Source organism: Lissotriton helveticus, chromosome 9 (genome assembly GCF_964261635.1).
Source record: "Lissotriton helveticus chromosome 9, aLisHel1.1, whole genome shotgun sequence".
NCBI classification, from domain to species: domain Eukaryota; kingdom Metazoa; phylum Chordata; class Amphibia; order Caudata; family Salamandridae; genus Lissotriton; species Lissotriton helveticus.
The window spans coordinates 673,740,840-673,768,752 of NC_136070.1; the positions used below are offsets into that span (position 1 = coordinate 673,740,840).

Genomic DNA, 27,913 nt, shown 5'->3' on the forward strand with positions numbered 1-27,913 from the left:
CAAATTGGTTTGTTGATGCATCTGGGGAAAATGTTTTCAGCTTAAAAAATAGCGAGATGGAAGAGTATTTTCCCCAAAAATATTGTTTTCATGTTTGTTGGTGTGTCTCTAGTGACATGTGCACACCTGCCTCGCCCTATTAATGCTTGTCTCGCGGGGCTAAGGCCTGTTGATAGCTGCACCAAAGCTGGCTACCTGATCATCAGACCCGAGCATGTTCTGCCCGTGGCCTGGTGCTGTGCAGCGGGAGCGCATCAGGGCCGGACTGGAAACTTAAAACAGCCGTGGCAAACATTAAAAATTCAGCCCGCATGGGCAGACGTCCTAAAGTGCGCTAGAATAAAAGAAACTCTTTCAAGTTGCGGCCGGGATCGGTAATGCGCACCACCATTCCGAGAGGCTGAACCCTGCCTCCAAGTGTCAATACCGGCCTCCTGAGGCTCCAGCCTCCCGGGGATTTGCCCGCTTGCCCGGCTGGCCAGTCCGGCCTTGGAGCTGATAGTGCTTCGCAACTCCTAACCTAAGCGCATGCCCCGATCACATGTAGGGGTGTTGGCCTCTCTATCACTGGGCCCAGATAGCTCCATCAATGCTCAGCTATCACTGACGGGCCAGTGCAGCAAAGGTTCTGCTACGAAAATATGAACCCTTTTCCTCACTGCCATAAAGTCACTCAAGAAGATGTTTTTCGTGTGTTAAAACAAACACCACGTGATAGAGGCCTGCCACCTCTTTAAACTGGGCTCTGAAAGTGCCCTACTCTGGGTACCATCTAGATGCCTGTACATTGTACATACGTTTGTTGTAATATTTTATTTAGAGTGCTTGGATATTAAGTATGCACTTTTTATATGTATAATCAAGGGCGCGCATTGAACTAATTGACAGTATCCATGAGTCTCCCTGCGTAAAGAAGAAATGCAGCAAGTAAAATTGTTTATCCTGCTGCTCGAGTGAATAGTAGAACATTTAAAATGTTTCATGTTTATCATTTAAGTATTGTATTCTCATGTATTTGACTGATATCCATCATAGGCCTCTAAGACCCAGAACACAAAGTAAAAACAATAGGATAGATCACATATTGCAGATTGACAGCTCAGAAGGATGGTAGTGAAAGGGAAGAGAGGATGTTTCACTGTTCCTCTTTGAGGCAGTAGATCATAGGATGTTATGAATGTGGCTCAGAAGTTTAATGAGCACTTTAGCTGAACATTTGCCTCCTTCGGTGTGTTATGGTTAGACTCACACTCACGTGCCGCCAGCAAGAACAGAGGGTCAGCTGCACTGATAACAAACAGCCTCTCATTGCCAGGTTACCCTCTTTCATGGTGCCATTAGTAAGGCTGTCGAGCTCTGCGCTGTTCTGAGCGGGCTCAGGGGCATATTATCAACAACTAGCGATATTTATCGCTAAATGAGCTTAGCGATATTTTTTTTATCACCACTCATCGCCGGATTTTATCCTAGAGATAACGTGCTATTAGCAACGTTTATCTCAAATGCGATAAAATATCCGTCAATAGCGGCGAAATGCGTGAATATCGCTGGGAATCGAGCGATATTCAGGCATCATCGCTAATGGGGACTTAACCTGAATATCCGCCTCCCATTGGCTATGCAGGTTAAGAAGTGGTCTGAGCAGGCGTTAGGTTTTAGCACTAATCGCGCTTAGCGTGATTTTTTTTATCGCTTCGCCTGCCTTGCTAATAGGTGATAGCTGTGTTAGCGACTGTTTTCAGTCGCTAACAGTTTGGGTACGCCAACTTTGCATGTCATTAGCGATAAATATCGCTAACATGCAAAGCGGGCCCCAAACCTTTAGCTATCGCCGAAAAGCTGTCGCTAACTGCTGTTAGCGACGACTTACTATTAGGGCGATAAAAATATCGCCGCTTTAGCGGAAAAAAGTCCTGCTAAAGCGGCGATATGGCGCTTGATAATATGCCCCTCAGTTCTCTCCCTAAGTCGAACTCTGTGAGTCAGGCTGAAATGAGCAGTAAAGACCACAGGGGTCGCTGCAATCATTATGAGAGACTCCTTCTAAGATAGTGCACACTCTGCATTCCCATGGAAACCCTCAAGGCCTGTAGTTCGCATTGCCCAAATACCCATCTTCTATACCTAACTACTATGCCAGGCTGTTTAGGCTAAGGTGCTCCATCCGAGCTCTGTTGGTTTCATACCTTACCCAGAAACTTTGGAACGTCGCAGAATGTATTTTGTGGACCAAATAGGAGAACAATTAATTAGACACATCTGTTTTCCTGCTCTTGACGCTGTGCCTCTCAACAATTGGCATGTATGTATTTGGGCTCCTACATCTGGCCCCTAAACCTTAGCAGCTATGGAGAATACTCACGTGTGCAATGCAGTGCCTCGTTATTGGAGATGGGATGGTAGGGAGGTGTAACTAAAGCTCCTCCAGCCGCGAGGCGAGGTAGGCTCTTGCAATATAGCGACATGCTAAGTTAAGGTAAGGCAGAGAAACGCTAAAGCTGACTGAGCTCCTGAGACGGAGATTTCGTCCCTCTTGACCCCAAGCGCCAAGCCTTCCGGGCTTCCGCTTCCGCTCTCTCTACACAGGTTTAAGAAACCTGGGCTGCAGCGACAGCCGCTTTGTCTTTTGTTTTGCTTTCCGTGGGGGAGTGTTGGGCGGTTAAGCCTCTCAGTAGCAGAAACAGCAGAAAGCGCCAGAAAATGGAACCGCACAGCAGAAAATGGAACTAGGCTGCTGTGAACTGTGGGCGGCTGCCATCTGCACTGGTAACAATTATGCACGGGCTTCTATCGCCATCTAGAGGGCAGTCGGTGAAAAACAACCCAACATTCACTGAAAATTCTACATTCTTCCTGTATTAAAATAATTCCTACTTCCTGTTCGACAAATCCTCCCGAGTATCTCCACTTGTACACTTTGGCCCCCTCACGACTGCCATCTGGCCTACTTAAAAGCTTCCTTGACTTCCCAAGAGCCTCCTTGTCACATATTTTTACCCTTAGATGGCAGAACAGCATAGTTTTCTCATGTATTAACTCATAATTGTTTGCCCCTGGTGTCGCTTATCCACTGCACGCTTCCTAGCCCATAGAAAGATGAATCAAAGCGAATGAGCGTTGCTGTAGTGAAATAGATATGTTATTTTATGTTGCCTTGTAACTCCCTCTCTCTCTCTCTCTCTCTCTTTATCTATCTATCTATCTTTCTATCTATCTATCTATCTATCTATCTATCTATCTATCTATCTATCTATCTATCTATCTATCTATCTATCTATCTATCTATCTATCTATCTATCTATATATCTATCTCTCTCTATCTCTCTCTTTATCTCTCTCTCTGTCTGTCTATCTATCTATCTATCTATCTACCTATCTATCTCTCTCTCTGTCTATCTATCTATCTATCTATCTATCTATCTATCTATCTATCTATCTATCTATCTCTCTCTCTCTCTCTCTCTCTCTCTCTCTCTCTCTCTCTCTCTCTCTATCTATCTATCAATCTCTCTCTCGCTCTATCTATCTATCTATCTATCTCTATCTATCTATCTATCAATCTCTCTATCTATCTATCTATCTATCTATCTATCTATCTATCTATCTATCTATCTATCTATCTATCTCTATCTATCTATCTATCTATCTATCTATCTATCTATCTATCTATCTATCTATCTATCTATCTATCTATCTATCTATCTTTCTCTTTATCCTTACAGAGGCCACGGTGCTGAGCTACGACGGCAGCATGTACATGAAAGTGATGCTGCCCACGGCTGTCCACACAGAGGCTGAGGATGTCTCCCTGCGCTTCATGTCTCAGCGGGCCTACGGCCTCCTCATGGCCACGACCTCCAAGGAGTCTGCGGACACACTGCGGCTGGAGCTGGACGGGGGCCAGATGAAGCTCACCGTCAACCTAGGTACCCCACCTTTCTCCCCAGCATCCGTCATGGGTTCCAAGCAGGGTCCTGATAACTATTACACTTCAAAGTCAAGGGTCGGGTGCTGCTCAGTCGGTTCCTAAGGAGAAGGCTGATACTCACTGGATTACAGACATAACCTTAGACTTAGGAGAGGGGCATCATGGGAAAGAAACAAGGTTGATGGTCCAGGCTCAGTAAATAGGGTCTTACCTGCCCGTTGGATCTCTCAGTTTTCATACATAGTCCCCCATAGAGACTTGTTACTGTCAAAGAACCAAAGCACAGGGCACAGGGGGGCACACATATGCAGATTGTAGCAGTTTTAGCTCCAGGGTGGTGCCTACTTTCATGTAGACAGCTCTGAACGACCGTCAGACCCAAAGCAATTTGTTTGGTCAACTGTGACCTAAAAAGTTACTACTTTCCCTGGAGCCCTGATTTTCATTTTGTCAATTGGATACCTGTCTTCTGAAATTGTCCAGTGTCTGGTCAAAAGGCCGTATCCTGGCCAGACTATACAAGAGAGCTAGCATCATTTTTGAACAGCCTTGGTATGTGGTAATACCAGATGGGGCTGGTGGCGCCTGTGCAGGACTGAGGACCTGAAGACCTCAGAATGCTTTGCACTGAAAGTGTAAGCAGTTTGCATCAATTGGCCTTTTCCTGGGCTCTGAATGTTCATGGTCTTGTTTTTGTCCCCAGAGGGTGCTCATTAGCGCACAGGTGTAGACCATCTTCCCACCCATTTGGACAAAGCCTGATCTCATCACCGTCACGCATTTCCAGAAATCAACCAGAGACTGACTGCGAATGCCTCTGATGATGCAATGCAAAGAAATCATTGAGCATGCTGGCTTTACCCCTTCTGAAGAGTTTGGGTATTAGAAGTTTCAGCCTAATGACCATAGAAGCCAACCTTCACTGTCCGGGCTACGCTTGCTCTTGGCATTTCAAATGTTGCTTATCCACTTACAAGACAACATTGTTTGGGATTGACTTAGGATTGTGGACCTGATTCACAAAGGACCTCTGCACTCATGCCAGAGGCCCCGCAGTCGTAAGGGAGTCTCCGCTATCGAGGCGCAATCTCCGCAGTGAGAATTTTCATTATGGAGATTCCACCCTAAGTGCAGAGACTACCCCACAACTGTGCAGCCTCTTTCATGAGTGTGAAGGCACTTTGTGAATCACGCCCCCAGTGCCTGATACCATACTTTTCGGTGGCATTTCATTACTGTCACATCTCTAGGGCAGGGGCTCACTAGCCCGAACCACAAGGGCCTCAAACAGTCCTACTACAGAGTATCCAAAAGAGGATGTACATATTGTCATATTCTTCAAAGGCGGGTTTTTTTCGGGGGGGGGTGGAGGGCCCTATGTCATCTAAAGGGACAGCCTGGGGGCCCAAGCACACTGGTCTCTATTGGATCCTGGTTTAGGTCTGCTACTTGGGAGCGTAGTTAAAAGAAGAGGTTTGCTTGGTGGATCAAGGCTCTTAGGACAGTGTCTTCCCAGAAGGACTTCCCACCTAGCGCCCCGCCAAGCCCAGAGAAGATGTTCTGTAATCTGGTGATTTGGAGGGAAGGTAAAACAGTGCAGTCACCTCAGGCACCGACGGGCAGCACCCCGATGATCAGGTTCAATTTGTAGAAAATGGGGCACATAAGAATGCTGGGCAGAGCCAAGCCTCAGCTCGCCTCCCGGGCCCTCTGGGAGACGGTGTTGTCTTTGTCAACAGGTGAAACGAATTGAAATGATTAACCTAGGAAGTGTGGCATGTGAGATCAGTGCCCTCACTGGGAATGTTGTGGCTGCAGGCAGTGAGATCCAATGCCTGGCTGCTGCCACCAATGGGCCTGACCATTATTTTTTAACCCTTCAGTGATGAGAATCTGCGACCCGGAGCAAACAGGCACTAGAACCATAAATCTGTCCGCCCCTTCCAGACTGTGTCACTTCCCCTGCCCTCCCAATCTGCCCTCCCCCAAATTGATCCCATTCTCCCTTCATTCATTCTTAGGACACCTTCTTCCCTCGAGTTCACCCCCCTCCCTTCCTGGCTCAGGGTTTCTGGTTCGTGCCTGTTTGTGTCCACTTTTCTGATGCGGTTGACAACACGTGACAAGGCTCAGCCATGTGAAGAGCGGGAACCCCCTCTCCCGTTGGACTCCCATGGTATATCCTGCACCGTGGGGCTCCTGGGGAGATGGCGGGGATGCGCCTCGTGCACGGCACCCTCTGAAACCTTTCACTCTGTCCTGCAGTAGCCTTCGCTTCCACTGATGGAAGAGCAGGCAAAAAAAGTTCCTCATCCCTTAAACACTTACCCTCCATTATCCTTTGAGCATCCCAGAGGTGTGTGGGAAGGCTCGCCATAAAGGCGATGTAGCTAGTCCTGCTTTCAAGCTACTAACTTGGCAACACTCTGCATGTAAGGGGAAACATCCTTTACAGCGCAACTTTTACCACGCAGTGCTTTTACATCGAAACTTTTACAACGCAAACCATTACAACGCATTGCGCTGGGGGGCCCTCTAGGATAGGGAATAGATTTTATTTACTATCCAACACCTTCCCTAGTGTCCACGGGGACTGGAGTTGGAATAGTAAATTAAACTATTCACTATCCAGCACCCCAAAGCGCTATGCGCTGTAATGGTATGCGTTGTAAAAACTGCGATGTAAAAGCATGCGATGTAAAAGCATGCATTGTAATGTCATACATCCGCATGTAAGTCCTCCCTGCCCCAAAACCCTTGGCTACAACCTGTACAGAAGAAACACCGTCTCCACTCACACAGGTATTTGCTACACTTGTGTAAGTGGAAACATTTACCTGTACCCAAAGAGGTCAGAGGAATTAGCTTCACCCACACAGGTAATATTCCGTAGATAACCCCGTACAGGTAGAACTTCTTAGCTGTAGGTGCACAAGTCAGATCTCTATGTCGCACCCTTGTAAGTAAGCCCTTTCAGCTACAACTTCACAGGGTCGCCCTGCGGCACACTTCCACAGATAAACGCTTGAAGCTATATTAGCACAGGTACTACGCCCACACACTACATACAGGTAGACACACTCACATGCACACACGCATGCACATCCGCTCAGATACATTTGGCTCGATAAGACTCTTTTCTAAGAACCCTAACCTGCACCTGCGATTTAAGGTCCCGTAAGATCACTTGCATAGATTAGGAACTCACAGCAACACCTACACAGATAAAGACCCTTTACTACCAAATACACACACAAATACACCAAATGAACAGAAACCACACTTAGTTACACCTGTGCAGGTACAGCTTCTGTAAAGGTATAACTCTTTAACACCAAATGCACAGAGACATCCCTTAGTTACAACTGTGCAAGAACACCCTCTTTACAGGTATAGCACTTTAATACCAAATTCACAGAAACATCCCTTAGTTACAACTGTGCTGGTACAGCCACTCAGTTAAACCTGCACAGGTACCGCTCTTTAACACCACATGCACAGAACCCCCACTTATTTACATCTGTGCAGGTACGGCCACTCAGGTAAACCTGTACAGGCACCGCCCTTTAATACCATATGCACAGAAACCTCACTTAGTTATACCTGTGCAGGTACAGCTTCTGTACAGGTATAGCCCTTTAATATCAAATGTACAGAAACATCCCTTAGTTACACCTGTGCAGGTACACCCTCTTTACAGGTATAGCCCTTTAATACCAAATGCAGAGAAACATCCCTTAGTTACAACTGTGCTGTTACAGCCTCCCAGTTATACCTGTACAGGAACCGCCCTTTAACACCAAATGCACAGAAGCCACACCTGTGCTGGTACAGCCTCTCTGTTAAACCTGTACAGGTACAGCCCTTTAACACCACATGAACAGAAGCCTCACTCAGTTACACCTGTGCTGGCACAGCCTCTTTACAGGTATAGCCCTTTAATACCAAATGCACAGAAACATCCCTTAGTTACACCTGTGCTGGTACGTCCTCTCAGTTAAACCTGTACAGGTACCGCCCTTTCACACCAAATTAACAGAATCCCCACTTAGTTACAACTGTGCTGGTACAGCCTCTTTACAGGTACTGCCCTTAACATCAAATGCACAGACGCCTCACTTAGTTACACCTGTGCAGGTACAGCTTCTGTACAGGTATAGCCCTTTAACACCAACTGCACAGAAACCCCACTTAGTTACACATGTGCTAGTACAGCCTCTGAATTAAACCTGCACAGGTACTGCCCTTTAACACCAAATGCACAACAGCCGCACTTGGTTACCCCTGTGCTGGTAAAGCCACTCAATTAAACCTGTGGTGTACAGGTACAACCACTCAGTTCAACCTGTACAGGCACTGCCCTTTAACACCAAATGCACAGAATCCTCACTTAGCTACACCTGTGCAGGTAAAGCTTCTGTACAGATATAACCCTTTAACAAGAAATGAACAGAAACTCCACTTAGTTGCAACTGTACAGGTACGGCCACTTAGTTAAACCTGTACAGGCACTGCCGTTTAACACCAAATGCACAGAAACATCCCGTAGTTACACCTGTGCAGGTACAGCCTCTCAGTTAAACCTGTACAGGTACCGCCCTTTAACAACAAATGAACAGAAGCCTCACTCAGTTACACCTGTGCTGGTACAGCCTCTTTACAGGTATAGCCCTTTAATACCAAATGCACAGAAACATCCCTTAGTTACACCTGTGCTAGTAAAGCCTCTCAATTACACCTGTGCAGGTACCTCTCTTTAACACCAAATACACAGAAGCCTCACTTAGTTACGCCCGTGCAGGTACCGCCTCTCACTCAAACCTGTGCAGGTACCTCCCTTTAACACCAAATACCCAGAAGCCTCACTTAGTTACACCTGTGCAGGTACCTCTCTTTAACACCAAATACACAGAAGCCTCACTTAGTTACACCTGTGCAGGTACGACCTCTCAGTTAAGCCTGCACCGGGACCACCCTTTAACACCAAATGCACAAAAGCCGTACTCAGTGACACCTGTGCACGTACAGCCTCTTTACAGGTATAGCCCTTTAACACAAATGCACAGAAAAACCAATTAGTTACACCTGTTCTAGTACAGCCTCTGAATTAAACCTGCACAGGTACCACCCTTTAAAACCAAATGCACAGATTCCTCACTTATTTACACCTGTGCAGGTACAGCTTCTCTACAGGTATAACCCTTTAACAACAAATGAACAGAAACCGCACTTAGTTACAACTGTACAGGTATGGCCACCCAGTTAAACCTGTACAGGCACTGCCCTTTAACATCAAATGCACAGAATCCTCACTTAGTTACACATGTGCAGGTACAGCTTCTGTACAGGTATAACCCTTTAACAACAAATGCACAGAAACCTCACTTAGTTACAACTGTACAGGTACGGCCACTCAGTTAAACCTGTACAGGCACTGCCGTTTAACATCAAATGTACAGAAACATCCCTTAGTTACACCTGTGCAGGTACAGCCACTCAGGTAAACCTGTCCAGGTACTGCCCTTCAACACTAAATGCACAGAAACATCCCATAGTTACACCTATGCAGGTACAGCCACTCAGTTAAACCTGTACAGGTACTGCCCTTTAACACCAAATGCACAGAAACATCCCGTAGTTACGACTGTGCAGGTACGGCCACTCAGTTAAACCTGTCCAGGTACTGCCCTTAACACTAAATGCACAGAAACATCCCATAGTTACACCTATGCAGGTACAGCCACTCAGTTAAACCTGTACAGGTACTGCCCTTTAACACCAAATGCACAGAAACATCCCATAGTTACACCTATGCAGGTACAGCTTCTGTACAGATATAGCCCTTTAACACCAAAGGCACAAAAACCTCGCTTAATTACACCTGTGCTGGTACGGCCTCTGAATTAAACCTGCACAGGCACCACCCTTTAAAATCAAATGCACAGAAGCCTCACTTAGTTACACCTGTGCAGGTACAGCTTCTGTACAGGTATAACCCTTTAACAACAAATGCACAGAAATCTCACTTAGTTACAACTGTACAGGTACGGCCACTCAGTTAAACCTGTACAGGCACTGCCGTTTAACATCAAATGTACAGAAACATCCCTTAGTTACACCTATGCAGGTACAGCCACTCAGTTAAACCTGCACAGGTACCGCCCTTTAAAACATAATGCACAGAAACATCCCATAGTTACACCTATGCAGGTACGGCCACTCAGTTAAACCTGTACAGGTACTGCCCTTTAACACCAAATACACAGAAACATCCCTTAGTTACACCTATGCAGGTACGGCCACTCAGTTAAACCTGCACAGGTACCGCCCTTTAAAACATAATGCACAGAAACATCCCTTATTTACACCTGTGCAGGCACCGCTCTTTGAAACAAAATGCACAAAGAAATCACTTAGTTACACTTGTGCAGGCACCGCCCTTTAAAACCAAATGCACAGAAACTTCTCTTAGTTACACCTGTGCAGGTACGGCCCCTCAGTTAAACCTGCACAGGAACCACCCTTTAAAACCTAATGCACAGAAACATCACTTAGTTACACCTGTGCAGGCTCCGCTCTTTAAAACAAAATGCACAAAAATATCCCTTAGTTACACTTGTGCAGGCACCGCCCTTTAAAACAAAATGCACAGAAACTTCTCTTAGTTACACCTGTGCAGGTACAGCCTCTCAGTTAAACCTGTACAGGTACCGCTCTTTAACACCACATGAACAGAAGCCTCACTTAGTTACACCTGTGCTGGTACAGCCTCTTTACAGGTATAGCCCTTTAATACCAAATGCACAGAAACATCCCTTAGTTACACCTGTGCTAGTAAAGCCTCTCAATTACACCTGTGCAGGTACCTCTCTTTAACACCAAATACACAGAAGCCTCACTTAGTTACACCTGTGCAGGTACGACCTCTCAGTTAAGCCTGCACCGGGACCACCCTTTAACACCAAATGCACAAAAGCCGTACTCAGTGACACCTGTGCACATACAGCCTCTGTACAGGTATAGCCCTTTAACACAAATGCACAGAAAAACCAATTAGTTACACCTGTTCTGGTACAGCCTCTGAATTAAACCTGCACAGGTACCACCCTTTAAAACCAAATGCACAGATTCCTCACTTAGATACACCTGTGCAGGTACAGCTTCTCTACAGGTATAACCCTTTAACAACAAATAAACAGAAACCGCACTTAGTTACAACTGTACAGGTATGGCCACCCAGTTAAACCTGTACAGGCACTGCCCTTTAACATCAAATGCACAGAAGCCTCACTTAGTTACACCTGTGCAGGTACAGCTTCTCTACAGGTATAACCCTTTAACAACAAATAAACAGAAACCCCACTTAGTTACAACTGTACAGGTATGGCCACCCTGTTAAACCTGTACAGGCACTGCCCTTTAACATCAAATGCACAGAATCCTCACTTAGTTACACCTGTGCAGGTACAGCTTCTGTACAGGTATAACCCTTTAACAACAAATGCACAGAAACCTCACTTAGTTACAACTGTACAGGTACGGCCACTCAGTTAAACCTGTACAGGCACTGCCGTTTAACATCAAATGTACAGAAACATCCCTTAGTTACACCTGTGCAGGTACAGCCACTCAGTTAAACCTATACAGGTACCGCCCTTTAACACTAAATGCACAGAAACATCCCATAGTTACACCTATGCAGGTACAGCCACTCAGTTAAACCTGTACAGGTACTGCCCTTTAACACTAAATGCACAGAAACATCCCATAGTTACACCTATGCAGGTACAGCCACTCAGTTAAACCTGTACAGGTACTGCCCTTTAACACCAAATGCACAGAAACATCCCATAGTTACACCTATGAAGGTACAGCCACTCAGTTAAACCTGTACAGGTACTGCCCTTTAACACCAAATGCACAGAAACATCCCATAGTTACACCTATGCAGGTACAGCTTCTGTACAGATATAGCCCTTTAACACCAAAGGCACAAAAACCTCGCTTAATTACACCTGTGTTGGTACGGCCTCTGAATTAAACCTGCACAGGCACCACCCTTTAAAATCTCATGCACAGAAGCCTCACTTAGTTACACCTGTGCAGGTACAGCTTCTGTACAGGTATAACCCTTTAACAGCAAATGCATAGAAATCTCACTTAGTTACAACTGTACAGGTACGGCCACTCAGTTAAACCTGTACAGGCACTGCCGTTTAACATCAAATGTACAGAAACATCCCTTAGTTACACCTGTGCAGGTACAGCCACTCAGTTAAACCTGTACAGGTACCGCCCTTTAACACCAAATGCACAGAAACATCCCATAGTTACACCTATGCAGGTACAGCTTCTGTACAGATATAGCCCTTTAACACCAAAGGCACAAAAACCTCGCTTAATTACACCTGTGTTGGTACGGCCTCTGAATTAAACCTGCACAGGCACCACCCTTTAAAATCAAATGCACAGAAGCCTCACTTAGTTACACCTGTGCAGGTACAGCTTATGTACAGGTATAACCCTTTAACAACAAATGCATAGAAATCTCACTTAGTTACAACTGTACAGGTACGGCCACTCAGTTAAACCTGTACAGGCACTGCCGTTTAACATCAAATGTACAGAAACCCCTTAGTTACACCTGTGCAGGTACAGCCACTCAGTTAAACCTGTACAGGTACCGCCCTTTAACACCAAATGCACAGAAACATCCCTTAGTTACACCTATGCAGGTACGGCCACTCAGTTAAACCTGTACAGGTACCGCCCTTTCACACCAAATGCACAGAAACATCCCTTAGTTACACCTATGCAGGTACGGCCACTCAGTTAAACCTGTACAGGTACTGCCCTTTAACACCAAATGCACAGAAACATCCCTTAGTTACACCTATGCAGGTACGGCCACTCAGTTAAACCTGTACAGGTACCGCCCTTTCACACCAAATGCACAGAAACATCCCTTAGTTACACCTATGCAGGTACGGCCACTCAGTTAAACCTGTACAGGTACTGCCCTTTAACACCAAATACACAGAAACATCCCTTAGTTACACCTATGCAGGTACGGCCACTCAGTTAAACCTGTACAGGTACTGCCCTTTAACACCAAATACACAGAAACATCCCTTAGTTACGCCTGTGCAGGTACAGCCTCTCAGTTAAACCTGTACAGGTACAGCCCTTTAACAACAAATGAACAGAAACCCCACTTAGTTACACCTGTGCAGGTACGGCCCTTTAACACCAAATGAACACCAACACCACTTAGTTACAACTGTACAGGTACGGCCTCTTTACAGGTATAGCCGTTTAAAATCAAATTCTCAGAAAACCCACCTGAAGTAGATCTTTGAAGACAAGGCCAGTCATCTACACCTGCTCAGATATGGCACCCTAGTCCTACCTGCTCCCGTGCATAGGCAATGATCCGTGTCCACATCTGTCAGGGAAGGGCTCTTCGCATTACCTCCACATGTGCCACTCCTCAGCAACTACTGCTGAGATTAACCCGCTTAGCCACAGCCACACGTATTAGAGCCCCTATTAGGACATCTAAGGAAACTTTTTAAATGCTTTCATGGGTCAAGAACCCGTGAGAACACATGGACATATAAGAGCACTAAGCGACACCTACACAGTACATTAACCTATGCCAGTTTTTCTCAGTTAAGAAATTTAGATTCACCTGGCCTAGTGAGTCCTCTTAGCTACTCCAGCATACGTAAGATCCCCCAGGTAATATATCCACATCTGTAGGCACACTTTTCTGGTGGCATAAGCAGAGCAGATGTGTACACAGGCACCATTCTAATCTTCAAGAGGTAAACATCCTTTACAACGAAACTTTTTCCACGCAGTACCTTTACAACACAGGAATTACAACGCAAGTCGTTACAACGACTTGCGCTGGAGGGCGCTGTAGGATAGGGAATAGTTTAATTTACTATCCAAAACCTTCCCTACTATCCACGGGGACTGGAGTTGGAATAGTAAATTAAACTATTCACTATCCAGTTCCCCCCAACGCAAGTCGTTGTAACGACTTGCGTTGTAAAAACTGCGTTGTAAAGGCATGCGTGAAAAAAGCATGCGTTGTAACGACATACATCCCCTTCAAGATTATGCAACCCCTCCGAGCAAACCAGAGCAGAAGGCTGGGTCTGAGTTTAAGGGATGATCTGACAGAGGGCCGCGCGACAGAGTGTTTGCGTTCCACCGGGCTCCGTCTATGTGCCTCAGCAGTGGGGACACCTGGTCACAGCCCCTTGCGCTCTGTGACAGGGGGTCACAGTAAACATGTTCAGGTGGCATCCCTGGTGCATGAGCGAGGGGCTGTTCTCAGAGTCTCATGGGACCCCCACAGCAGGCTGAATTAATGGCTGTGACTTGCAAGGTGGCCATGTCAAAGAGCAGGCTAGGAACATAGATAACCCATGATTCTCAAAGACCTTGCTTTGGAGAAGTGAGGGTCAAACATCCTTTGCATGCTCTTGGGGGAAATAGCCATGTCCAATGTGTCTATGATATAATCTAATACTAACAATCCTGCAAGTGATTATCTAGCGCAATTGATTAGGGAGAAAAACCGCCATTTACATTATGTAGTTGTAAGAACATTTACCTCTTGAGAGCTTTAAAAACAGTGACAGGGACGGGCCCTTTCAGTTATTACTCCGTTACTTCCAGCAGGGTTAGCAAGAAAGGTTCTGTAAAAGAAGCCAAATATTTTAGGTCGGAATTTGGGGTGTGCAAAATTTTTATTACACAAAATAAATCTAAAGTAGAACTTGATTGCTGGCCTGCCTGTAATTCACAGTTTCCTGCTTTTCCCATCTTTGCACCTATTTATGCCCTAACGTAGGTTTTTCTCGGAAAAGGGCAATATTTGTTGGCACTGAAATGTGTGTTAAATTTTTTCATGATTGAACTCTAAAATCATTTGTATCTCAACTTTGAACCTGGATGGATTTTGCTAATTTTGTTTCTCTCTGCAACTTAAAAGGGGCACGGAAGACAACATTTTAATGCGAAATCCACCTGCAGAAAACTTTGTGAGTTATGGATAGCAATCATAATATTCACAATAATCATGGGCAGTTTGCAAGAAAAAAAACTTTGCACACTCCTAGTCAGGATGGCGTTCATAGATTAGTGAGATGCATTCAATAAACCATGAATTGGAGGGTTAAATCACAACATATAATGTAGTGAAAAGTTATGGAAGTGACAAGAATATATATTCAAAAGGGGAAATATAATTCTTGCAGAGATTAGTGAGATTAGTTATACCCATACAAAGTCTTACGTGAGGCTAGAACTTGAAGTAACTTAAAGGAGAGTTTTATAGCCATGTAGAATGTCTGGAAAGAGGTTAATATCAGATAAAAAGGATATCACACGAGGCAAAGGGAGGGCCTCTATGAAGGGAAGTTATTGCCACTCAGGCTCTTACTGACGGGCAGTATCACCAGGCCATCTATCAATAAAGAGCAGTTATTGTGAGACAATCTGCCAGTATATAGTATTTATTTCCAAGCCAGTCCTTGTAGGAGGGCTGTTACTGACAGAGAGGATCACATGGAGGGGCAGTTATTTCCAACAGGCTCTTACACAAGCTTTCAAAAGGTGAACCTCGCAGGAGGCCAGGCATTGAAGTAAAGTGTCTCTAAGGGGACAGGAATAGTTTACACCAGTAGAGGTTCTCAACCTATGTAACATTCCAGACAAGATGACCATAGGGATAGTTGTTGCAGTCTCAAAGAATAACATCTAATGTCTGACATGATATTGAGGGATAACACGCATCCACAGACAGGATCTCGAGAGAGGGCGGTTATTGTGGGACAAGGCCTCGCAAGTGGCAGTTGTAGCCAGACACTATTGCTTGCAAGAGGGTGGTGCTTAAAAGATAGGGTCATTTATGAGGGCACAAATGTATAGACATGTTTTTATAGGAGGGTAGGCAGTTATTGACAACAAACCTATCGCATTGGTGTAGTCCTGGCCCTCTAGTGAGGCTGCAGGTTGTGACATGGCCACCTTGACACGTGTTGGTCCCCGGAAGGTGGGCTATAGCTTTGTTGGTTGTCTGCAGAAGTTTCCTTGAAGGATGTAAAATGTGGCTTCTCTTTCTCTCCCCGACCAGAGTGTATCCGGATAGGCTGCAGTCCGAGTAAGTGTGAATTTCTAATTTTCTCATTTCTCCTGTCTTGTGCAATGTTGGATTCTCTTCTCAATGCTCTTCTGTTTGCACCAATGGATTTTAACTGTAGCTGTTTTTACTCTAACCCGAGCTCGCAGATATCTGCTGCTTCTTTCTAGGTCATGGTTTCTTTAAAGCATTGCTCCTAGATGAATCAAGGCTGGTTTCCAGGCTCAGAGGACGAACACATGGGGTCACCAACTCAGGGACATCAAGGGCAGTTGCCACATTCATGTTTGTGTATGCACAAATACTTGGCTCCACACTTGCATACCCCAGAGAGGAGTTCCCCTGCCTATGTCCGTCCTAGAGGGATGTATGATAGTACAACATGATCATTTTGATCACGGTACTTTACATCGCGGATTTTACAACGCAAGTCGTTACAACGACTTGCGTTGGAGGGCGCGGATTGAGGATTATTATAATTTTATATTCCAACACCAGTCCACGTAACAGTAGGGAAGGTGTTGGAATATAAAATTACAATATTCCTTAACCAACAGCGCCATCCAGCGCAAGTCGTAGTAACGACTTGCGTTGTAATGGCAGCGTGGTAAAGGTCGTGCGGTGTAAACACCGCGTTGTAAACGACGTTTACCGTCCTAGAGTAGGTGTAAAGTATTGATCTTGGATATTTGTGAACGAGGACTGAGGGTCTTATTTAGATCTCAGTGGATGGAATACTCCACCACAAACGCTACAGATATCCTGTCCACCTTATTTCGATCTCCATAGGATATAATGGGATTGTATAGAGCAGACTCCTCTCCGCCAAGATATAAATTAGACCAGTTTGGATAGTGCAGCCCTTTAAGCATCATATCAAGATGCCTAAATGATGCACAGTGGAGCTATGGTGTCGGAGTACTGCTTCACGTCTTAGTGTGGTAATACTCGCATGCTGCATGTTTATACTGGTGTTCGGTGCCGGTCAGCAGTAGCAGAGTTAAGACACCTTGTACAACTGCTTCTCCGGCTTCCCTGACTGCTAGAGTCAAGGCAATGGTCTGCGGAGCAGCCGTATCCAATAACATTACGAGGCAATCCGTTTATCCTCCTGGGAACAGGATGACATTTGAAAAAGGGAGCTCCCTGTATACAAGAGCATATCCAGGATATATAAGATTTGAGCGACCGCGGATGTGAGAAATTCTCAGAAAGGGGCTTGGCTAAGACTGTGTTGGGTGAATACTTTATATTCTGCGGTAGTAGCATGCAGCAGCATGTGGCGAACATTGTCAGTGATCTGTGCAATTAAATCAGCCTTTGGTGGTGGGATTCATATCCAAAGGTCGGCAGAACTAATTGGCAGTATTCCCGTACCTGCCTTCTGTGGTACAGATGTATGATATACTGGGGCACTTTTAGAGAATATTCTGTAGCAGTGCAGGAAATCCTGGTGAGTGTAGGCCCATTTTTTCTCATTATCGGGGCATCTCATGATTCTTTGACGTTGCGCAGTTATTTTTAGAGACATTTCATGGTGACGGTAGGGGTTCATTTAATGTTGGCTGTGAGCGTTGCATTCCAGGTAGGATCTCTCTGAATGGACTCTATTGCCAATACCTCAGAGATGTTGTGTTATATCAGGAGGGTTTACATAGCTCTAAACTCACTCCTGAGCACTAAGGACTCCTAAAATGGAGATACAGATAGTACAAAGCCTGCTTCAGGAAGGATAAGAGAGGTACAAAACAAATTGTTTTGATCAGTTTCCTGAACTTGAGGAAGTTAGATTTGGAACGTGTATCCAGATATAGGGTTTTATGAGGACCTAATACAAATTTATAAGAAATACAAATGAAACTGCTGCCACAATTATAGAGGTCCCATTGCTCCCCTAGATTGTTGCATTTGGGGGATCCGGCTGCCAGGGATTTTTAGCAAGATGACTCTCATTCACTAAAACCAAGATTTGGAGGGTATTGTGAATTCATGCACTGGAAGTTGAATTTATAATATGATAGGAAAACATTTATAACGTTGCAAAGCTATAAGGAGGTTCAGAGAAGACCACCTAATCTCCGACTGCATGGGGCTAAACCTTTGACGTGTGAGACCGTGACCACTGTGTGACTCGGAGTCTGGAATAAGTTCAGGAGAGACCTTGCTCTTTTGAAGCGTCACATATTTCCGAGGACGGGTATGATCATTCACAAACCAGGGAACCGGCCTCTGTGCTAATTGCCCAAACCCAATTAGAGTTGTCCCCAAAGGTTCCTACTCAACCTTGAACTCCCCTTTACTTGGAGGCTTTGGCTCTTGAAACATACTATCAGCTTCTGGCCAATCCGATAATGCACGGTCTGTTTTGGTTCTCCCAAAGTTTGCTACAGTTAAAATCCAGTGCAGGTACTGAATGAGAAGGTGCTGGGCTGCCTGTCTCCCCCGGCGAGGGAGAGGGCCACGTAAGACAATGTGATGCCTTGTGAGGGGGATGGGAACAGGGGCTCCGGAGCCAGAGATGTCTGTAAGGGATGCAGTCACTCATATAGGCAATGAGAGACTGCCAGCCATGAAGATGCCACTCTGGAGCGTGCAAGGAGAACCGCAAGCAAGTCAAACTAAACGAGGACCACAGGATAACAGGAAGGTAAGCTAATGCAGAACGTGGTTTATGAATAAGGCTCCCTGTGTTCCGTTTTTACTGATTTTTACAGATAAATACAGACAGAAAACCTTTTATTTTCTTGTCTGTATTTATTTTTAAAGGTGGATAAAAACGTAACTTGGGTGCTTTTTGAGTGACTCTAAATACACTTTGCCGTGACTGCCAGGCCAATAACTGTGTGGATTGATAGGTAAAGTGGTTAAAAAAGAAGGGAATTTTAGTAAAGGGGCTTGAACAGCAGAAGATATGCACAAGGCTGATACTGAAATGTGCATATTTTTATATAAGTGCATTGATTTACCTTCTGCGTGGTGTTCATATCACTGAAACTTGGCAGGTATACAAGCATGACTGCATATTTATTGTTTTTTAAAAAATGTGGAAAAATGCTGGTTTCAGCCTTATTTTTTATCACAAAACCCATAATAAATATGGATAAATACAGATAAAGTTGACAAAAAATAAATATGGATTAATACAGATGGAAAAGTCAAAAAAATAAATACCATAAAACCGGGAGCCCTATTTATGAATAGGGGTGTAAGTAAAATGCAACTCGGGGTACCAGCTAAAATAACGTGCAGATTTTGGACACTAGAAGCTTATGTTTGTATACCCGCCTTTCCACTAGGATGAAAATCCTATGATCCTGGGCTGATCACTCAATCTAACTTTGCATAAAATGTTAATATATGAGAAATATTTACATAACTCAAAGATATTTATCGCCACTGGAGGTAAAGATGATCTCCAAATGCCCGCCCACCCAATGTAGAGCACTCTGGGGCATATTTACAAAAAAACAACAGAGTTCGGTGCTACATCAAATTTGGCAATGCGCCGACATTTTTTAAATGCAGGGATGCACCCTATTCACAAAAATGGGGTGCAGCCCTGTGTTTCCCCTAGTGCTGGTGCAAAAATAGCTGCTTAGCACCAGCGCCCTGCTGCCATATCGCAAGGGGCCTGAACTGCAGGGGTGATTGTTTATGTGCAGGAAGGTACACCTTCCTGCTCATAAACAATCAATAATGGTGATTTTGCTCTTTCTATGTGTGCTGCAGCACACATGGAAAGAGAAAAAAACAAGGATAAATTAATAATTTCTCCTCGTATCACCATTCTAAGACCAGGTATTCCTAGGCCCCAGTTTTTGGCGCCGCCCCAGCCTTATAAATCTTTGGCAGCATCAAAAAGCAATGGATGTTGCGGTGGAACGCCCACTACAACATCCATTGCACGCCCCTTTGCCACAGAGGATTGAGGTGGAAAGGGCCATATTTACAAGTTGACGTTAAGCCTGTTAAGTGGCTTAGCTCCACCTTGTAAATGTGAGACATGGTGATACACCACCGAAGCATCAAAAAAAGTGACGCTCCGGTGGCGAATGGGGCTTGCAAATTTGCCCCTCTGCATCCACAGTTAGGTGGAGCAGGCCCTTCAAACATCTTAAATGCTTGCTAGTTGCTAGACCAATGCAAACGGAAATATTTGATGGAACCCTACAGTTTCTTTTGTTAGGGCCAATCAAAAATTGTGTCTGTTTACAGCTACCACCACCAGTTATGCGTGTTCAATTACTCACGTGACCTTGGAGCACCCTATATTGTGACAAACCCACGCTAACACTTTTTGGGCTGGGGTTTGGCAGCTCGGCAGTGTTTATTCATGAGCTGCGTTTATGTTGTGAGTCAGCTTCTTTTCTGCTCCTTGGAATTTTGCCCATTTTGAAACCAAAGCTGGATCATTGCCCCAGATGTGTTTTCATCAACGTGTGCTGATTCTAAGGCAGAGTGGAGATCAGCATTCATAAAATAAATCCACATTAAGGAATGTGCAACCTGCTGGGTGCTGCCACTTCTGTCGGACCGGTCACTACCAGTGCATTACCGGGATTACCATTGTCACCTACTGACTGCTTTGACCAATGCTTAATTTGTAAAACAGTTAGTGACAGGGCCCTTCTCAATAGGCCGCTGCAGCTTGCACCAGCCATTGCCCCTGCCAGCGCTGCCAATGACAGTAGGTACACAACTACTAACCATCCCATTCCTGTAAGAGGGACAATTCCAGCACACCCAAAGCTATAATTATTCATTATTGGTGCATAATATTTAGATTTAATGCATATTTGATCCTTAAACACTGTAGTTGTTCTCATCTTAAGACCTGACACCGCCCCCATGAGGTGGACTGTCATTAGTGCCTGTGTTGAGAAATAATAATGAAATAATAATGAAATATTGAAAACCTCCAATTTGATGTGACTGTCCATCGGCAAGCTGTGTTTAGCTGATCACGCTTACGTCCCTGCCTAAAGTAAGGAGGCAGTGCTCAGAGCATACAGCGGCCTTGTATTTTAATAATAGAGAGATTAGGAGCTCCCTTCATTTCAATAATAGCGAGTTTGGGATCATGTGCCTGCCCTGCATTTTACGGACAGAGGTCACGAACACGCTTCAGCCCTGCATTTCACTAATATACAGTTTGAGAGCTCTTATCCACCTTTCACTAACAGATTTTAACCCCTTTGCCGTGGGGCTAATTCCCCCGTGGCACTGGGGGGAGGGGCGCGCACAGCGCCATGCTGCTTGTGACGTGCTCGGCTCTTCACGCTGCACGGTGGCGCTGTGCTCAGCTCGTCATGACCAAGCCCGTTTTTTGGAACGCCCAGCATAGCGAGGGAATTAGCCCCGCGTGTGAGCGCCGCACGTGTCATGACGAGCTCAGCTCACCATGAGCACAGCGCAACCATGCCTCATGATGAGCTGAGCTCGTCATGAGCACGGGAGGGGTTAAGAGCATGTGGCTGCTCTGAATTTCACTAATAGAGCGTTTGAGAGCACTAGCCTTACCCACCTTTCTCTAACAGAGTTTAAGAGCACGTGGCTGCTCTGAATTTCACTAATAGAGCGTTTGAGAGCACTAGCCTTACCCACCTTTCTCTAACAGAGTTTAAGAGCACGTGGCTGCTCTGAATTTCACTAATAGAGTTTGAGAACACGTGCCAGCGCATCATTTCATCATTAGAGAGTTTGAGAACACATGCCTGCCACGCATTTCACTAACAGAGAGTTTGAGGGTGTGTACTTGCCCTCAGTGGTGTAGGAAGGGGGGTGCGGTGGGTGCGGGCTGCCCCGGGTGTCATCACTGAGGGGGGTGACAAAATGGCAAAAATATGTGTTTTTAACACATATTTTTGCCATTTTGTTTAGCTGGGGGTGAGAAGTGTCATCACTGAGGCGGGTGACAAAATGGCAAAAAATATGTGTTTTAAACATATATTTTTGCCATTTTGTCAAGCAGGGGGTGACAAGAAATTGTCCGCACCGGGTACCACCTGACCTTGCTACGCCCCTGCCTGCCCTCTATTTCTTTAAAAGAGTTTGGGACACTTGTCTGTCCTGCATTTCACTAATAGAGAGGTTGAGAGCACGTGCTTGACCTCCATTTCATTAATAGACTGTTTGCGAGCACACCCCTACCCTGCACTTCACTGATAGTGTTTGGAGCCACGCGACAGCCATGTTTTTCACTGATATAGTTTGAGGCTTTGAACCTGCCCCGCATTTCACTAATTGAGATGTACAGCAAGAGTCCACCCTGCATTTCACTAATATAATGTGTGAAGTCATGTGCCAGCCCTGTATTTCAATACCCGAGTTGGAGAGCCAGTGCCTTACAAGCATTTTACTAATAGCGTTTGGGATCAGGTGTCTGCCCTGTTGCACTAATAGAGAGTTTGAGGGCATGTGCCCGCCCTACATTTTACTAATGGAGAGTTTGAGAGCATGTATGTGCATGCCCTGCAATTTATTAACAGAGTTTGAGAGCACAGGCCAGCGCAGCATTTCATTAATCGAGAGTTTGAGAGCATGTGCACGACCTCCATGTTCACTAATAGTGAGTTTGAGGGCAAGCCCCTATCGTGCATTTCATTTGAAGAGTTTGAGAGTACATGCCAGTCCAACACTTCACTAAAAGAGAGTTTGAGAACATGTGCATGCTCTGCTTTTCACTAACAGAGTTCAAGAGTACATGCCCTTCCAGGATTTAACTAATAGTGAGTTTGAGAGCATGTGCCTGTCGAGTATTTCACTAACAGAGACTTTGAGAGCACATGCCTGCCCTGCATTTTCCAAGCAGGGTGTTTGAGAGCACGTGCCTGTTGTGTATTTCCCTAGAAGAGTTTAAGAGCACATGCCAGTCCAGGTCTTCACTAACAGAGAGTTTGAGAGCATGTGCACGCCCTGCTTTTACTAACAGAGTTTGAGAGGACATGCCTGCCTGCATTTCACTAATAGTGAGTTTAAGAGCACGTGCCTGTCGGGCATTTCATTAACCGAGACTTTGGGAGCACATGCCAGTCCTGCATTTCACTAACTGAGAGTTCGAGAGCATGTGCATGCCCTGCTTTTCACTAACAGTTTGAGACCACATGCCTGCTCTGCTTTTCACTAATAGTGAGTTTGAGGGCAAGCCCCTATTGTGCATTTCATTTGAAGAGTTTGAGAGTACATGCCAGTCCAACACATCACTAAAAGAGAGTTTGAGAACATGTGCATGCTTTGCTTTTCACTAACAGAGTTCAAGAGTACATGCCCTCCCAGGATTTCACTAAAAGTGAGTTTGAGAGCATGTGCCTGTCGAGCATTTCACTAACAGAGACTTTGAGAGCACATGCCTGCCCTGCATTTTCCAAGCAGGGCGTTTGAGAGCAGGTGCCTGTTGTGTATTTCACTAGCAGAGAGTTTGAGAGCATGTGCCTGTCGAGCATTTCACTAACAGATACTTTGAGAGCACATGCCTGCCCTGCATTTTCCAAGCAGGGCATTTGAGAGCAGGTGCCTGTTGTGTATTTCACTAGCAGAGAGTTTGAGAGCACATACCAATCCAGCACTTCACTTACAGAGAGTTTGAGAGCATGTGCATGCCATGCTTTTCACTAATAGTTAGAGATCACATGACTAACAGAGAGTTTGAGAGCACGTGCCTGTCGGGCATTTCATTGACAGAGTTTGAGAGCACATGCCTGTTGTGTATTTCACTAGCACAGAGTTTGAGAGCACATACCAATCCAGCACTTCACTGGGAACATGTGCATGCCCTACTTTTCACTAACAGTTTGAGATCACACGCCTGCCCTACTTTTCACTAATAGCGAGTTTGAGGGCACGTCCCTGTCGTACATTTCATTAGCAGAGTTTGGGAGCACATGCCAGTCCAACTTTACACTAACAGAGAGTTTGAGAGCATGTGCATGTCCTGTTTTTCAGTAACAGAGTTTGAGATCACACACCTGGCCTGCATTTAACTAATAGTGAGTTTGAGGGCACATCCATGTCATACATTTCATTAGCAGAGTTTGAGAGCATATGTCAGTCCAACTCTTCACTAACAGAGAGTTTGAGAGCATGTGCACATCCTGTTTTTCAGTAACAGAGTTTGAGAGCACAAGCCTGCCCTACATTTCGCTAATAGCGAATTTGAGAACACGTGCCTGTCAGGAATTTACTTAACAGACACTTTGAGAGCACATACCAGTCCTGCATTTCACTAACAGAAAGTTTGAGAGCACGTGCCTGTCGTTTATTTCACCGACACAGAGCTTGAGAGCACATACCAATCCAGCACTTCACTTACAGAGAGTTTGAGAGCATGTGCATGCCCTGCTTTTCACTAACAGTTTGAGATCACATGCCTGCCCTACTTTTCACTAATAGTGAGTTTGAGGGTACATCTCTGTTGTGCATTTCATTAGTAGAGTTTGAGAGTACATGCCAGTCCAACACTTCACTAACAGAGTTTGAGAGCATGTGCATGCTCTGCTTTTCACTAACATAGTTAAGAGTATATGCCTGCCCTGCATTTCACTAATAGTGAGTTTGAGAGCAGGTGCCTGTCGTGTATTTCACCGACACAGAGCTTGAGAGCACATACCAATCCAGCACTTCACTTACAGAGAGTTTGAGAGCATGTGCATGCCCTGCTTTTCACTAACAGTTTGAGATCACATGCCTGCCCTACTTTTCACTAATAGTGAGTTTGAGGGTGCGTCTCTGTTGTGCATTTCAGTAGTAGAGTTTGAGAGTACATGCCAGTCCAACACTTCACTAACAGAGTTTGAGAGCATGTGCATGCTCTGCTTTTCACTAGCATAGTTAAGAGTATATGCCTGCCCTGCATTTCACTAATAGTGAGTTTGAGAGCATGTGCCTGTCGGACATTTCATTAACAGAGATTTTGAGAGCGCGTGCCAGTTCTGCATTTCACCAGCACAGAGTTTGAGAGCACATAATAATCCAGCACTTCACTTACAGAGAGTTTGAGAGCATGTCCATTTCACTTGTACTGTCAGAAAGTGGGGGGCTCCCCCAAGTCCATACCCAGTTTCAATACATTAACATATTTTTTATCTCAGTACCCATGATGCCGGAGAGAGAACCATGCATAACCAGGCAGCGACTTAAATCTGACCTCCGAATTGTACTTACCCTTAAACTCACACTCATCTGACCCTTTACTAACACATTATCAAGATCTCAACAGTAGGCTCCTTGATAATAGAGCTCTGCCCTTATGCATCAGAACCCGGACTCCAAAACTCAACACTGGACTCCATGATAAGTAATGCCATGGCTTAGTGCATGGAATGGCAGAACCTTGATCTTGGAGCTAAGCTTTGAGACGAGAACTACTGTATCCTCAGGAATTAAACTCCCTACGTAATCTTGCCCACTTGACATTACACCCTTTTTTGCATACTTCAAACATAATAACAACTATTGCAACCCTAGACTCCATGATTTGAAGTGCTCTGACCTCATACGTCCAATCCCATTGGTGCTACACTTGTAAATTCATGCATGTGGTCATAAACTGGTCACCACCCTTATTGATCCTAGATTCATAATGCCAAAGTCAATCAAAACCAACACCAAGATTCCCTCTTGGGCGATATTGACTGCTGCCCCACAACATACAAACTAGACCCTCTTCACAGACGGGCTTCTCCCTCTGCAGAATAGATGCTGCTTCTTTTGTTGGGTGAAGCTTTGACTGGCCGTTCCTGTGGGGTCACTCCTCCAGTAGCACCTCCCCTTCATAAACAAGTGGTGGGGCGAGGGGGAGGTGTGGGGTATAAATTATACAAAAAAAGAAACACCTGCTGCAGCCGGCCTCCGTCACTGGATTCTTCTGCTCCGGTCCCTGCACACTGCTCAGGCTCCTAGACGCCAATCAAGACGCAGCTCTCACCCTTGTAATACAACATGAGAGCAGCGCCCTGATTGGCCTGGGCTGGCTTGTTTAATTCTTGATCCGGTCCTAAGAACCAGTGCCTTTACTCCATCCAGCTGTGCAACACGGCTCTGGTGGAGAGAGATCAAAGTGTGCGTGATGGTTTAGCCAGCTGAAGACAGCCGGCCAAACTGTCATGCTCTTGTCATGGCTCCTCCCAGACTTGCTTCCTTTATTAGAAAGAAAAGGTTATATTATCATTTTATTTTTACTGTTTCCCTCAGCTGCCTGGCTCTCAGCGGGGGGGGCAACGCTCCTCCACCATAGCGGAGGAGCCGCCACTGCACACGCCTGCATGCATTCACACCAAGTCTATAGCTTGTTATCTTTCCCAAGAAAGTAATGGATGAGGAATGCCACTGAGGTAAACACGCTTCTGTTGTTTGCTCCAAATCTGGTTTGATACTTAGAGGTGCTGTATTATTTTGTGTTGTGGGGAATTTAGAAGCACCAAAACAACTACTACTGGTCACCAACATCAGTTGTATGGCTAAGGAGGGGAGAGAGAATTTCGGGCTACAGGATACAGCCTCCCCACTCGAATCCTTATCGCAACAAGATATCCTCCCACGTATGCTCAGCAAGGTTATTGTTTGGAATCGAGTGAGAAAAAAATGGAATGCAACCCATGGAAAACCTATTTAGGTTTTTATAAAGGATCCTAACCCACTAGTCGGCATGCTTCATCATCAAGTCTCATCCTGTTCCCTAAAAAACAAGGTTAGGCTCAATAGTGTTGTAAGAATGACTTTGAGAAATTGATTTTAAGTTGTAGTCTATTGTAATTAAAAAAAAAGGTATCCTTTCAATAGCGGGCGTCCACTGTTTGAATAAAAACAAGAGTTGGGTGTTTGTGGGTATAATGGCCCTACACCATTACTAGTGTGGACATGTTTCAGCTTCTACTTTTTGACCACTAATGGTTCCAAGCTTTCATTAGCACTCGAAAAAAATGGTACTGGTGTATTATTCACCCTTTATCGTCCTTTGCATATATCTCTGGACACACAACACACAATGTAAAATATGCAGTACGTCTACTCGCCCTAAATTCTTGCCACTGTCGTTGCTTCCCCAGGTCTCAGGCAGGCGCATAACGCCTATAGGGCTAAAAGGGCTTCAGCCTCCCCCCTCCCCCCCCCCCCGTCGTGTGTCTCAGCCCGGGCTGCTGCAGCTCGAGCTCCCGTGGGCTCAGCTGGGCAGTGTCCGGAGGCTTATCATCAGCACGACCGATTTTTTCACAGGTCTTTAAAGACCATTTGCATATTTACATGCCTTTGTTAACTGGTTACCGAGGCTTCTGGTTCCTGTACCCCCTGGGCCCCCACTCTGCCTAATCCTTACATTTGCCTTTTACATTTACTGCTGTAATGTGAGAATCTATTTCATGAAAATAAATAGAGAGTAGAGTTGCCAAACGAAAAATGCTAGCCATGTGTTGTTAAAGAGCCCGCAAAGACCTCGTCTGGACACTAAATAGGGTTATAAATAAAAAAAAGTATGTATTCATTTGTAATATGACTTTTCCTCTCTTTATTCCTTTTAGTCATGGATCATTCAGTCAGCCCCAGAACACAATTAAAAGTGCTTTATAATTATATCTGCTGTTTGATGTACACACAGATAAGTGCTGAAAATACGGCTTAAGGTGACTGCTTATTTTTGGACTGTCTGGGAAATCAAAATAATGAGGTGGCAACCCTAATCATAAGACTGGAGGTTAGTTGCAGGATCAGCACATTATTAATTTCCTCCACCCCTGATTAATGCCATAATTGCAATAGTTTGACTTATATCTGAAACCCTACTCCGCCGTCAATAACATGCTGAGTTACTTCAAGTGTCTGGGAATGCACCCTGCATT

The 27,913-nt window shown here is 45.1% G+C and overlaps 1 protein-coding gene across 9 annotated transcripts in view; it reads left to right on the forward strand.

The window, feature by feature from the left end:
* NRXN2 (neurexin 2) overlaps positions 1–27,913 on the forward strand; it is a 2,155,080-nt gene that overhangs the window by 1,218,831 nt on the left and 908,336 nt on the right. For all 9 annotated transcript variants that reach the window (XM_078660761.1, XM_078660766.1, XM_078660765.1 and 6 more), the window contains 2 exons: positions 3,723–3,926; positions 16,080–16,106. In XM_078660761.1, the coding sequence (XP_078516887.1) occupies positions 3,723–3,926; positions 16,080–16,106 (231 nt within the window). The remainder of the gene's footprint in view (positions 1–3,722; positions 3,927–16,079; positions 16,107–27,913) is intronic.